Source organism: Coregonus lavaretus, assembly GCF_964263955.1.
Source record: "Coregonus lavaretus genome assembly, chromosome: 24".
Classification (NCBI taxonomy): Eukaryota; Metazoa; Chordata; class Actinopteri; order Salmoniformes; family Salmonidae; genus Coregonus; species Coregonus lavaretus.
Genome location: NC_140011.1, coordinates 46,890,883 through 46,903,946, shown reverse-complemented (window position 1 = coordinate 46,903,946; position 13,064 = coordinate 46,890,883). Strand labels below are relative to the sequence as shown.

The 13,064-nt window shown below is 53.5% G+C and overlaps 2 protein-coding genes and 1 long non-coding RNA gene across 4 annotated transcripts in view; 2 read left to right on the top strand and 1 right to left on the bottom strand.

The window, feature by feature from the left end:
* Positions 1–13,064, bottom strand: part of LOC311100333 (dihydrolipoyllysine-residue acetyltransferase component of pyruvate dehydrogenase complex, mitochondrial-like) — a 49,500-nt gene that overhangs the window by 21,987 nt on the left and 14,449 nt on the right. Inside the window, exons 2-4 of the mRNA XM_084141219.1 lie at positions 12,413–12,514; positions 4,970–5,091; positions 4,456–4,588 (exon numbers count right to left, since the gene is read on the bottom strand). Of these exons, the coding sequence (XP_083997345.1) occupies positions 4,456–4,588; positions 4,970–5,091; positions 12,413–12,514 (357 nt within the window). The remainder of the gene's footprint in view (positions 1–4,455; positions 4,589–4,969; positions 5,092–12,412; positions 12,515–13,064) is intronic.
* Positions 6,856–9,815, top strand: LOC311100334. Of its 2 annotated transcripts, XR_014609826.1 has the most exons (4): positions 6,856–8,420; positions 8,569–8,716; positions 8,851–9,407; positions 9,482–9,815. It is a non-coding gene; the product is annotated as an uncharacterized lncRNA (long non-coding RNA). The 2 variants fall into 2 exon arrangements; XR_014609827.1 differs by lacking the exon at positions 9,482–9,815 and having other exon boundaries at positions 8,851–9,461.
* Positions 9,852–12,042, top strand: LOC311099356 (uncharacterized protein; the record flags this gene model as incomplete). The annotated part of the gene is made up of 4 exons (XM_084140074.1): positions 9,852–9,866; positions 9,968–9,971; positions 10,245–10,938; positions 11,016–12,042. The coding sequence occupies 4 exons, from the start codon at positions 9,852–9,854 to the stop codon at positions 11,758–11,760; spliced, it is 1,458 nt and encodes a 485-aa protein (XP_083996200.1). The 3' UTR covers positions 11,761–12,042.

Here is a 13,064-nt window from a genome sequence, read left to right as displayed (position 1 = left end):
TGTGGGCAGGGAGCTGCCAGGTGTATGTGTGTGGGCAGGGAGCTGCCAGGTGTATGTGTGTGGGTAGGGAGCTGCCAGGTGTATGTGTGTGGGTAGGGAGCTGCCAGGTGTCTGTGTGTGGGCAGGGAGCTGCCAGGTGTATGTGTGTGGGTAGGGAGCTGCCAGGTATATGTGTGTGGGCAGGGAGCTGCCAGGTGTATGTGTGTGGGCAGGGAGCTGCCAGGTGTATGTGTGTGTGGGCAGGGAGCTGCCAGGTGTATGTGTGTGGGCAGGGAGCTGCCAGGTGTATGTGTGTCCTACCTTCATGTGTGTTGGCAGGGAGCTGCCAGGTGTATATGTGTCCTACCTTCATGTGTGTGGGCAGGGAGCTGCCAGGTGTATATGTGTCCTACCTTCATGTGGGTGGGCAGGGAGCTGCCAGGTGTATATGTGTCCTACCTTCATGTGTGTGGGCAGGGAGCTGCCAGGTGTATGTGTGTGGGCAGGGAGCTGCCAGGTGTATGTGTGTTGGCAGGGAGCTGACAGGTGTATATGTGTGGGTAGGGAGCTGCCAGGTGTATGTGTGTGGGCAGGGAGCTGCCAGGTGTCTGTGTGTGGGTAGGGAGCTGCCAGGTGTCTGTGTGTGGGTAGGGAGCTGCCAGGTGTTTGTGTGTTGGCAGGGAGCTGCCAGGTGTGTGTGTGTGGGCAGGGAGCTGCCAGGTGTATGTGTGTGGGCAGGGAGCTGCCAGGTGTATGTGTGTGGGCAGGGAGCTGCCAGGTATTTGTGTGTGGGCAGGGAGCTGCCAGGTGTATGTGTGTGGGTAGGGAGCTGCCAGGTGTGTGTGGGTAGGGAGCTGCCAGGTGTATGTTTGTGGGTAGGGAGCTGCCAGGTGTATGTGTGTGGGTAGGGAGCTGCCAGGTGTATGTGTGTGGGTAGGGAGCTGCCAGGTGTATGTGTGTGGGTAGGGAGCTGCCAGGTGTCTGTGTGTGGGCAGGGAGCTGCCAGGTGTATGTGTGTGGGTAGGGAGCTGCCAGGTATATGTGTGTGGGCAGGGAGCTGCCAGGTGTATGTGTGTGGGCAGGGAGCTGCCAGGTGTATGTGTGTGGGTAGGGAGCTGCCAGGTGTATATGTGTGTGGGCAGGGAGCTGCCAGGTGTATGTGTGTGGGCAGGGAGCTGCCAGGTGTATGTGTGTGGGCAGGGAGCTGCCAGGTGTATGTGTGTGGGCAGGGAGCTGCCAGGTGTATGTGTGTGGGTAGGGGCCTGCCAGGTGTATGTGTGTGGGTAGGGAGCTGCCAGGTGTGTGTGGGTAGGGAGCTGCCAGGTGTATGTGTGTGGGTAGGGAGCTGCCAGGTGTATGTGTGTGGGTAGGGAGCTGCCAGGTGTCTGTGTGTGGGCAGGGAGCTGCCAGGTGTGTGTGGGTAGGGAGCTGCCAGGTTTCTGTGTGTGGGCAGGGAGCTGCCAGGTGTATATGTGTGGGCAGGGAGCTGCCAGGTGTATGTGTGTGGGTAGGGAGCTGCCAGGTGTATGTGTGTGGGTAGGGAGCTGCCAGGTGTATATGTGTGTGGGCAGGGAGCTGCCAGGTGTATGTGTGTGGGCAGGGAGCTGCCAGGTGTATGTGTGTGGGCAGGGAGCTGCCAGGTGTATGTGTGTGGGTAGGGAGCTGCCAGGTGTATGTGGGTAGGGAGCTGCCAGGTGTATGTGTGTGGGTAGGGAGCTGCCAGGTGTATGTGTAGGGAGCTGCCAGGTGTGTGTGGGTAGGGAGCTGCCAGGTGTCTGTGTGTGGGCAGGGAGCTGCCAGGTGTATGTGTGTGGGTAGGGAGCTGCCAGGTGTGTGTGGGTAGGGAGCTGCCAGGTGTATGTGTGTGGGTAGGGAGCTGCCAGGTGTCTGTGTGTGGGCAGGGAGCTGCCAGGTGTATGTGTGTGGGTAGGGAGCTGCCAGGTATATGTGTGTGGGCAGGGAGCTGCCAGGTGTATGCGTGTGGGCAGGGAGCTGCCAGGTGTATGTGTGTGGGTAGGGAGCTGCCAGGTGTATATGTGTGTGGGCAGGGAGCTGCCAGGTGTATGTGTGTGGGCAGGGAGCTGCCAGGTGTATGTGTGTGGGCAGGGAGCTGCCAGGTGTATGTGTGTGGGCAGGGAGCTGCCAGGTGTATGTGTGTGGGTAGGGAGCTGCCAGGTGTGTGTGGGTAGGGAGCTGCCAGGTGTATGTGTGTGGGTAGGGAGCTGCCAGGTGTATGTGTGTGGGTAGGGAGCTGCCAGGTGTGTGTGGGTAGGGAGCTGCCAGGTGTCTGTGTGTGGGCAGGGAGCTGCCAGGTGTATGTGTGTGGGTAGGGAGCTGCCAGGTGTGTGTGGGTAGGGAGCTGCCAGGTGTCTGTGTGTGGGCAGGGAGCTGCCAGGTGTCTGTGTGTGGGTAGGGAGCTGCCAGGTGTATGTGTGTTGGCAGGGAGCTGCCAGGTGTATGTGTGTGGGCAGGGAGCTGCCAGGTGTATGTGTGTGGGCAGGGAGCTGCCAGGTGTATGTGTGTGGGCAGGGAGCTGCCAGGTGTATGTGTGTGGGCAGGGAGCTGCCAGGTAAATGTGTGTGGGCAGGGAGCTGCCAGGTGTTTGTGTGTGGGTAGGAAGCTGCCAGGTAAATGTGTGGGTAGGGAGCTGCCAGGTAAATGTGTGTGGGTAGGGAGCTGCCAGGTAAATGTGTGGGCAGGGAGCTGCCAGGTGTTTGTGTGTGGGTAGGGAGCTGCCAGGTATATGTGTGTGGGCAGGGAGCTGCCAGGTAAATGTGTGGGCAGGGAGCTGCCAGGTGTATGTGTGTGGGCAGGGAGCTGCCAGGTGTTTGTGTGTGGGTAGGGAGCTGCCAGGTGTATGTGTGTGGGCAGGGAGCTGCCAGGTATATGTGTGTGGGCAGGGAGCTGCCAGGTGTATGTGTGTGGGCAGGGAGCTGCCAGGTGTATGTGTGTGGGTAGGGAGCTGCCAGGTGTATGTGTGTGGGTAGGGAGCTGCCAGGTGTATGTGTGTGGGTAGGGAGCTGCCAGGTGTATGTGTGTGGGTAGGGAGCTGCCAGGTGTGTGTGGGTAGGGAGCTGCCAGGTGTATGTGTAGGGAGCTGCCAGGTGTATGTGTGTGGGCAGGGAGCTGCCAGGTGTATGTGTGTGGGCAGGGAGCTGCCAGGTGTATGTGTGTGGGTAGGGAGCTGCCAGGTATATGTGTGTGGGCAGGGAGCTGCCAGGTGTATGTGTGTGGGTAGGGAGCTGCCAGGTGTATGTGTGTGGGTAGGGAACTGCCAGGTGTGTGTGGGTAGGGAGCTGCCAGGTGTATGTGTGTGGGTAGGGAGCTGCCAGGTGTATGTGTGTGGGCAGGGAGCTGCCAGGTGTATGTGTGTGGGTAGGGAGCTGCCAGGTGTCTGTGTAGGGAGCTGCCAGGTGTGTGTGTGTGTGGGTAGGGAGCTGCCAGGTGTATGTGTGTGGGTAGGGAGCTGCCAGGTGTATGTGTGTGGGTAGGGAGCTGCCAGGTGTATGTGTGTGGGTAGGGAGCTGCCAGGTGTGTGTGTGTGGGTAGGGAGCTGCCAGGTGTATGTGGGTAGGGAGCTGCCAGGTGTGTGTGTGTGGGCAGGGAGCTGCCAGGTGTATGTGTGTGGGCAGGGAGCTGCCAGGTGTGTGTGGGCAGGGAGCTGCCAGGTGTGTGTGGGCAGGGAGCTGCCAGGTGTATGTGTGTCCTACCTTCATGTGTGTGGGTAGGGAGCTGCCAGGTGTGTGTGTGTGGGCAGGGAGCTGCCAGGTGTATGTGTGTGGGCAGGGAGCTGCCAGGTGTATGTGTGTGGGCAGGGAGCTGCCAGGTGTATGTGTGTGGGCAGGGAGCTGCCAGGTGTATATGTGTGGGCAGGGAGCTGCCAGGTGTATGCGTGTTGGCAGGGAGCTGCCAGGTGTATGTGTGTGGGCAGGGAGCTGCCAGGTGTATGTGTGTGGGCAGGGAGCTGCCAGGTGTATGTGTGTGGGCAGGGAGCTGCCAGGTGTGTGTGGGCAGGGAGCTGCCATGTGTATGTGGGCAGGGAGCTGCCAGGTGTATGTGTGTTGGTAGGGAGCTGCCAGGTGTGTGTGTGTGGGCAGGGAGCTGCCAGGTGTATGTGGGCAGGGAGCTGCCAGGTGTATGTGGGTAGGGAGCTGCCAGGTGTATGTGTGTGGGCAGGGAGCTGCCAGGTGTATGTGGGCAGGGAGCTGCCAGGTGTATGTGGGTAGGGAGCTGCCAGGTGTATGTGTGTGGGCAGGGAGCTGCCAGGTGTATGTGTGTGGGCAGGGAGCTGCCAGGTGTGTGTGTGTGGGTAGGGAGCTGCCAGGTGTGTGTGTGTGGGTAGGGAGCTGCCAGGTGTATGTGTGTCCTACCTTCATGTGGGTGGGCAGGGAGCTGCCAGGTGTATGTGTGTGGGCAGGGAGCTGCCAGGTGTATGTGTGTGTGGGCAGGGAGCTGCCAGGTGTGTGTGTGTCCTACCTTCATGTGGGTGGGCAGGGAGCTGCCGGGGGTGACAGCGGGAGGAGGAGGGGGCGTGGCAGCTGCAGAAGGGGAAGAGGAAGCAGCCAGCTTGTCCAACGTCAGGTCCTTAAAGGCTGGGATCAGATCAGCGCTGATGACACACATACACAGGTTAGAACACACAAGCACAAAACACACACACTCACACACACACACACACACAGGGTAAAATATACTCAAACACACACACAGGGTAAAATATACTCAAACACACACACACACACTCACACACAGGGTAAAATATACTCAAACACACACACAGGGTAAAATATACTCAAACTCACACAAAGGGTAAAATATACTCAAACACACACAAAGGGTAAAATATACTCAAACACACACACACACACTCACACACAGGGTAAAATATACTCAAACTCACACACAGGGTAAAATATACTCAAACACACACACAGGGTAAAATATACTCAAACACACACACAGGGTAAAATATACTCAAACACACACGTACCTGTCGACAGTGATGCAGATGACTGAGCCCACGGAAACTCCAGTTCCTTCAGCTACCAGGATCTTAGCCAGATAACAGTCCTCCAACAGCTCAAACCCTACGGTGGCCTTGTCAGTCTCCACCTAACATACATACAGTTAGCCAGGTAACAGTCCTCCAACAGTTCAAACCCTACGGTGGCCTTGTCAGTCTCCACCTAACATACATACAGTTAGCCAGGTAACAGTCCTCCAACAGTTCAAACCCTACGGTGGCCTTGTCAGTCTCCACCTAACATACATACAGTTAGCCAGGTAACAGTCCTCCAACAGCTCAAACCCTACGGTGGCCTTGTCAGTCTCCACCTAACATACATACAGTTAGCCAGGTAACAGTCCTCCAACAGTTCAAACCCTACGGTGGCCTTGTCAGTCTCCACCTAACATACATACAGTTAGCCAGGTAACAGTCCTCCAACAGTTCAAACCCTACGGTGGCCTTGTCAGTCTCCACCTAACATACATACAGTTAGCCAGGTAACAGTCCTCCAACAGTTCAAACCCTACGGTGGCCTTGTCAGTCTCCACCTAACATACATACAGTTAGCCAGGTAACAGTCCTCCAACAGTTCAAACCCTACGGTGGCCTTGTCAGTCTCCACCTAACATACATACAGTTAGCCACGTAACAGTCCTCCAACAGCTCAAACCCTACGGTGGCCTTGTCAGTCTCCACCTAACATACATACAGTTAGCCAGGTAACAGTCCTCCAACAGTTCAAACCCTACGGTGGCCTTGTCAGTCTCCACCTAACATACATACAGTTAGCCAGGTAACAGTCCTCCAACAGTTCAAACCCTACGGTGGCCTTGTCAGTCTCCACCTAACATACATACAGTTAGCCAGGTAACAGTCCTCCAACAGTTCAAACCCTACGGTGGCCTTGTCAGTCTCCACCTAACATACATACAGTTAGCCAGGTAACAGTCCTCCAACAGTTCAAACCCTATGGTGGCCTTGTCAGTCTCCACCTAACATACATACAGTTAGCCAGGTAACAGTCCTCCAACAGCTCAAACCCTACGGTGGCCTTGTCAGTCTCCACCTAACATACATACAGTTAGCCAGGTAACAGTCCTCCCAAACCCTACGGTGGCCTTGTCAGTCTCCACCTAACATACATACAGTTAGCCAGGTAACAGTCCTCCCAAACGCTACGGTGGCCTTGTCAGTCTCCACCTAACATACATACAGTTAGCCAGGTAACAGTCCTCCAACAGTTCAAACCCTATGGTGGCCTTGTCAGTCTCCACCTAACATACATACAGTTAGCCAGGTAACAGTCCTCCAACAGTTCAAACCCTACGGTGGCCTTGTCAGTCTCCACCTAACATACATACAGTTAGCCAGGTAACAGTCCTCCCAAACCCTACGGTGGCCTTGTCAGTCTCCACCTAACATACATACAGTTAGCCAGGTAACAGTCCTCCCAAACCCTACGGTGGCCTTGTCAGTCTCCACCTAACATATATACAGTTAGCCAGGTAACAGTCCTCCAACAGTTCAAACCCTACGGTGGCCTTGTCAGTCTCCACCTAACATACATACAGTTAGCCAGGTAACAGTCCTCCAACAGTTCAAACCCTACGGTGGCCTTGTCAGTCTCCACCTAACATACATACAGTTAGCCAGGTAACAGTCCTCCAACAGTTCAAACCCTACGGTGGCCTTGTCAGTCTCCACCTAACATACATACAGTTAGCCAGGTAACAGTCCTCCAACAGCTCAAACCCTACGGTGGCCTTGTCAGTCTCCACCTAACATACATACAGTTAGCCAGGTAACAGTCCTCCCAAACCCTACGGTGGCCTTGTCAGTCTCCACCTAACATACATACAGTTAGCCAGGTAACAGTCCTCCCAAACCCTACGGTGGCCTTGTCAGTCTCCACCTAACATACATACAGTTAGCCAGGTAACAGTCCTCCCAAACCCTACGGTGGCCTTGTCAGTCTCCACCTAACATACATACAGTTAGCCAGGTAACAGTCCTCCCAAACCCTACGGTGGCCTTGTCAGTCTCCACCTAACATACATACAGTTAGCCAGGTAACAGTCCTCCAACAGTTCAAACCCTACGGTGGCCTTGTCAGTCTCCACCTAACATACATACAGTTAGCCAGGTAACAGTCCTCCCAAACCCTACGGTGGCCTTGTCAGTCTCCACCTAACATACATACAGTTAGCCAGGTAACAGTCCTCCAACAGCTCAAACCCTACGGTGGCCTTGTCAGTCTCCACCTAACATACATACAGTTAGCCAGGTAACAGTCCTCCAACAGTTCAAACCCTACGGTGGCCTTGTCAGTCTCCACCTAACATACATACAGTTAGCCAGGTAACAGTCCTCCAACAGTTCAAACCCTACGGTGGCCTTGTCAGTCTCCACCTAACATACATACAGTTAGCCAGGTAACAGTCCTCCCAAACCCTACGGTGGCCTTGTCAGTCTCCACCTAACATACATACAGTTAGCCAGGTAACAGTCCTCCAACAGCTCAAACCCTACGGTGGCCTTGTCAGTCTCCACCTAACATACATACAGTTAGCCAGGTAACAGTCCTCCCAAACCCTACGGTGGCCTTGTCAGTCTCCACCTAACATACATACAGTTAGCCAGGTAACAGTCCTCCCAAACCCTACGGTGGCCTTGTCAGTCTCCACCTAACATACATACAGTTAGCCAGGTAACAGTCCTCCAACAGCTCAAACCCTACGGTGGCCTTGTCAGTCTCCACCTAACATACATACAGTTAGCCAGGTAACAGTCCTCCCAAACCCTACGGTGGCCTTGTCAGTCTCCACCTAACATACATACAGTTAGCCAGGTAACAGTCCTCCAACAGCTCAAACCCTACGGTGGCCTTGTCAGTCTCCACCTAACATACATACAGTTAGCCAGGTAACAGTCCTCCCAAACCCTACGGTGGCCTTGTCAGTCTCCACCTAACATACATACAGTTAGCCAGGTAACAGTCCTCCAACAGCTCAAACCCTACGGTGGCCTTGTCAGTCTCCACCTAACATACATACAGTTAGCCAGGTAACAGTCCTCCAACAGTTCAAACCCTACGGTGGCCTTGTCAGTCTCCACCTAACATACATACAGTTAGCCAGGTAACAGTCCTCCAACAGCTCAAACCCTACGGTGGCCTTGTCAGTCTCCACCTAACATACATACAGTTAGCCAGGTAACAGTCCTCCAACAGTTCAAACCCTACGGTGGCCTTGTCAGTCTCCACCTAACATACATACAGTTAGCCAGGTAACAGTCCTCCAACAGCTCAAACCCTACGGTGGCCTTGTCAGTCTCCACCTAACATACATACAGTTAGCCAGGTAACAGTCCTCCAACAGTTCAAACCCTACGGTGGCCTTGTCAGTCTCCACCTAACATACATACAGTTAGCCAGGTAACAGTCCTCCAACAGCTCAAACCCTACGGTGGCCTTGTCAGTCTCCACCTAACAAACATACAGTTAGCCAGGTAACAGTCCTCCAACAGCTCAAACCCTACGGTGGCCTTGTCAGTCTCCACCTAACATACATACAGTTAGCCAGGTAACAGTCCTCCAACAGTTCAAACCCTACGGTGGCTTTGTCAGTCTCCACCTAACATACATACAGTTAGCCAGGTAACAGTCCTCCAACAGTTCAAACCCTACGGTGGCCTTGTCAGTCTCCACCTAACATACATACAGTTAGCCAGGTAACAGTCCTCCCAAACCCTACGGTGGCCTTGTCAGTCTCCACCTAACATACATACAGTTAGCCAGGTAACAGTCCTCCCAAACCCTACGGTGGCCTTGTCAGTCTCCACCTAACATACATACAGTTAGCCAGGTAACAGTCCTCCAACAGCTCAAACCCTACGGTGGCCTTGTCAGTCTCCACCTAACATACATACAGTTAGCCAGGTAACAGTCCTCCAACAGTTCAAACCCTACGGTGGCCTTGTCAGTCTCCACCTAACATACATACAGTTAGCCAGGTAACAGTCCTCCCAAACCCTACGGTGGCCTTGTCAGTCTCCACCTAACATACATACAGTTAGCCAGGTAACAGTCCTCCCAAACCCTACGGTGGCCTTGTCAGTCTCCACCTAACATACATACAGTTAGCCAGGTAACAGTCCTCCCAAACCCTACGGTGGCCTTGTCAGTCTCCACCTAACATACATACAGTTAGCCAGGTAACAGTCCTCCCAAACCCTACGGTGGCCTTGTCAGTCTCCACCTAACATACATACAGTTAGCCAGGTAACAGTCCTCCCAAACCCTACGGTGGCCTTGTCAGTCTCCACCTAACATACATACAGTTAGCCAGGTAACAGTCCTCCAACAGTTCAAACCCTACGGTGGCCTTGTCAGTCTCCACCTAACATACATACAGTTAGCCAGGTAACAGTCCTCCAACAGTTCAAACCCTATGGTGGCCTTGTCAGTCTCCACCTAACATACATACAGTTAGCCAGGTAACAGTCCTCCCAAACCCTACGGTGGCCTTGTCAGTCTCCACCTAACATACATACAGTTAGCCAGGTAACAGTCCTCCCAAACCCTACGGTGGCCTTGTCAGTCTCCACCTAACATACATACAGTTAGCCAGGTAACAGTCCTCCAACAGTTCAAACCCTACGGTGGCCTTGTCAGTCTCCACCTAACATACATACAGTTAGCCAGGTAACAGTCCTCCCAAACCCTACGGTGGCCTTGTCAGTCTCCACCTAACATACATACAGTTAGCCAGGTAACAGTCCTCCCAAACCCTACGGTGGCCTTGTCAGTCTCCACCTAACATACATACAGTTAGCCAGGTAACAGTCCTCCAACAGTTCAAACCCTATGGTGGCCTTGTCAGTCTCCACCTAACATACATACAGTTAGCCAGGTAACAGTCCTCCAACAGTTCAAACCCTACGGTGGCCTTGTCAGTCTCCACCTAACATACATACAGTTAGCCAGGTCTGTGTTCACTACATATGAAACAGAGGAACACAAACTCAAGATAAAGAGGGGAAGAAAAGAGAGGAGGGGAAACCGTTTGAATGAATCCGACCATCCTCCTTCACGCCTCACTCACTAAACTGAAATACAAACCATCATCAAAGTAACATTCATAGGATCCATTTATCGATATCTACTGAACAAACTCACTATAATTATGATTAAGTTGAAACATCTGAGAATTTCCTGAAATTATTTTTTTTAACTGTCAAACCACGTTGTGATCTTGAGGTGGAGTTTTGCCAACAACCGTCACAAAATGCTTTGCAAAGGATAGTGCATCTTTATACACAGTGGTAGGGTCAGGGTTTTACACCGTGGTAGGGTCAGGGTTATACACCGTGGTAGGGTCAGGGTTATACACCGTGGTAGGGTCAGGGTTATACACCGTGGTAGGGTCAGGGTTATACACCGTGGTAGGATCAGGGTTATACACCGTGGTAGGATCAGGGTTATACACCGTGGTAGGGTCAGGGTTATACACCGTGGTAGGGTCAGGGTTATACACCGTGGTAGGGTCAGGGTCATACACCGTGGTAGGGTCAGGGTTATACACCGTGGTAGGATCAGGGTTATACACCGTGGTAGGGTCAGGGTTATACACCGTGGTAGGGTCAGGGTTATACACCGTGGTAGGATCAGGGTTATACACCGTGGTAGGATCAGGGTTATACACCGTGGTAGGATCAGGGTTATACACCGTGGTAGGATCAGGGTTATACACCGTGGTAGGGTCAGGGTTATACACCGTGGTAGGGTCAGGGTTATACACTGTGGTAGGGTCAGGGTTATACACCGTGGTAGGATCAGGGTTATACACCGTGGTAGGGTCAGGGTTATACACCGTGGTAGGGTCAGGGTTATACACCGTGGTAGGGTCAGGGTTATACACCGTGGTAGGGTCAGGGTTATACACCGTGGTAGGGTCAGGGTTATACACCGTGGTAGGATCAGGGTTATACACCGTGGTAGGGTCAGAGTTATACACCGTGGTAGGGTCAGGGTTATACACCGTGGTAGGGTCAGGGTTATACACCGTGGTAGGGTCAGGGTTAGACACCGTGGTAGGATCAGGGTTATACACCGTGGTAGGATCAGGGTTATACACCGTGGTAGGATCAGGGTTATACACCGTGGTAGGGTCAGGGTTATACACCGTGGTAGGATCAGGGTTATACACCGTGGTAGGATCAGGGTTATACACCGTGGTAGGATCAGGGTTATACACCGTGGTAGGATCAGGGTTATACACCGTGGTAGGGTCAGGGTTATACACCGTGGTAGGATCAGGGTTATACACCGTGGTAGGGTCAGGGTTATACACCGTGGTAGGATCAGGGTTATACACCGTGGTAGGGTCAGGGTTATACACCGTGGTAGGGTCAGGGTTATACACCGTGGTAGGGTCAGGGTTATACACCGTGGTAGGGTCAGGGTTATACACCGTGGTAGGGTCAGGGTTATACACCGTGGTAGGGTCAGGGTTATACACCGTGGTAGGGTCAGGGTTATACACCGTGGTAGGATCAGGGTTATACACCGTGGTAGGGTCAGGGTTAGACACCGTGGTAGGGTCAGGGTTATACACCGTGGTAGGGTCAGGGTTATACACCGTGGTAGGATCAGGGTTATACACCGTGGTAGGGTCAGGGTTAGACACCGTGGTAGGGTCAGGGTTAGACACCGTGGTAGGGTCAGGGTTAGACACCGTGGTAGGGTCAGGGTTATACACCGTGGTAGGAACTAAAGCAGTTCTAGTATCTGAATCAGGAAGTAAGGGTTAGTATCAGAAGCTCAGCGATCACGTCTCTCTGTGTGTGTTTAATAACGGTTATCATCTCCCTGTGTGTGTTTCTGTGTGTTATTTATGGTATGTGGACACCGGCTCATTCCAAAATCATGGGCATTAATATGGAGTTGGTCCCCCCTTTGCTGCTATAACAGCCTCCACTCTTCTGGGAAGGCTTCCCACTAGATGTTGGAACATTGCTGAGGGGACTTGCTTCCATTCAGCCACGAGAGCATTAGTGAGGTTGGGCACTGATGTTGGGCGATTAGGTCTGGCTCGCAGTCGGCGTTCCAATTCATCCCAAAGGTGTTCGATGGGGTTGAGGTCAGGGGTCTGTGCAGGGCAGTCAAGTTCTTCCACACCGATCTCGACAAACCATTTCTGTATGGACCTCGCTTTGTGCACGGGGGCATTGTCATGCTGAAACAGGAAAGGGCCTTCCCCAAACTGTTGCCACAAAGTTGAAGCAAATTAGTGGATTCGGCTATTTCAGCCATTCCTAACGCAAACCCTGGTATGTGTGTAGTCACCTCAGCGATCAGGTCTCCCTCTGTGTGTGTGTGTGTGTCTGTGTGTGTGTGTGTCCCTCATTGTGTGTGTGTGTAGTCACCTCAGCGATCAGGTCTCCCTCGTTGATCTTGTCTCCCTCCTTCTTCTCCCAGCGAGCGATGGTTCCTGTCTGCATAGTGGGGGACAGAGCAGGCAGCTCCACCTAACACACACACACACACACACAGACACGTTAGAATGATGGTTCCTGTCTGCATAGTGGGGGACAGAGCAGGAAGCTCCACCTCTCACACACACGTTAGAGCAATGGTTCCAGGGACACAGCTAGCTAGCTGGTTAACTACCAGGGACACAGCTAGCTAGCTGGTTAACTACCAGGGACACAGCTAGCTAGCTGGTTAACTACCGCTGCTCCCAGGGACACAGCTAGCTAGCTGGTTAGCTACCGCTGCTCCCAGGGACACAGCTAGCTAGCTGGTTAGCTACCGCTGCTCCCAGGGACACAGCTAGCTAGCTGGTTAGCTACCGCTGCTCCCAGGGACACAGCTAGCTAGCTGGTTAGCTACCGCTGCTCCCAGGGACACAGCTAGCTAGCTGGTTAGCTACCGCTGCTCCCAGGGACACAGCTAGCTAGCTGGTTAGCTACCGCTGCTCCCAGGGACACAGCTAGCTAGCTGGCTAGCTAGCTGGTTAGCTACCGCTGCTCCCAGGGACACAGCTAGCTAGCTGGTTAGCTACCGCTGCTCCCAGGG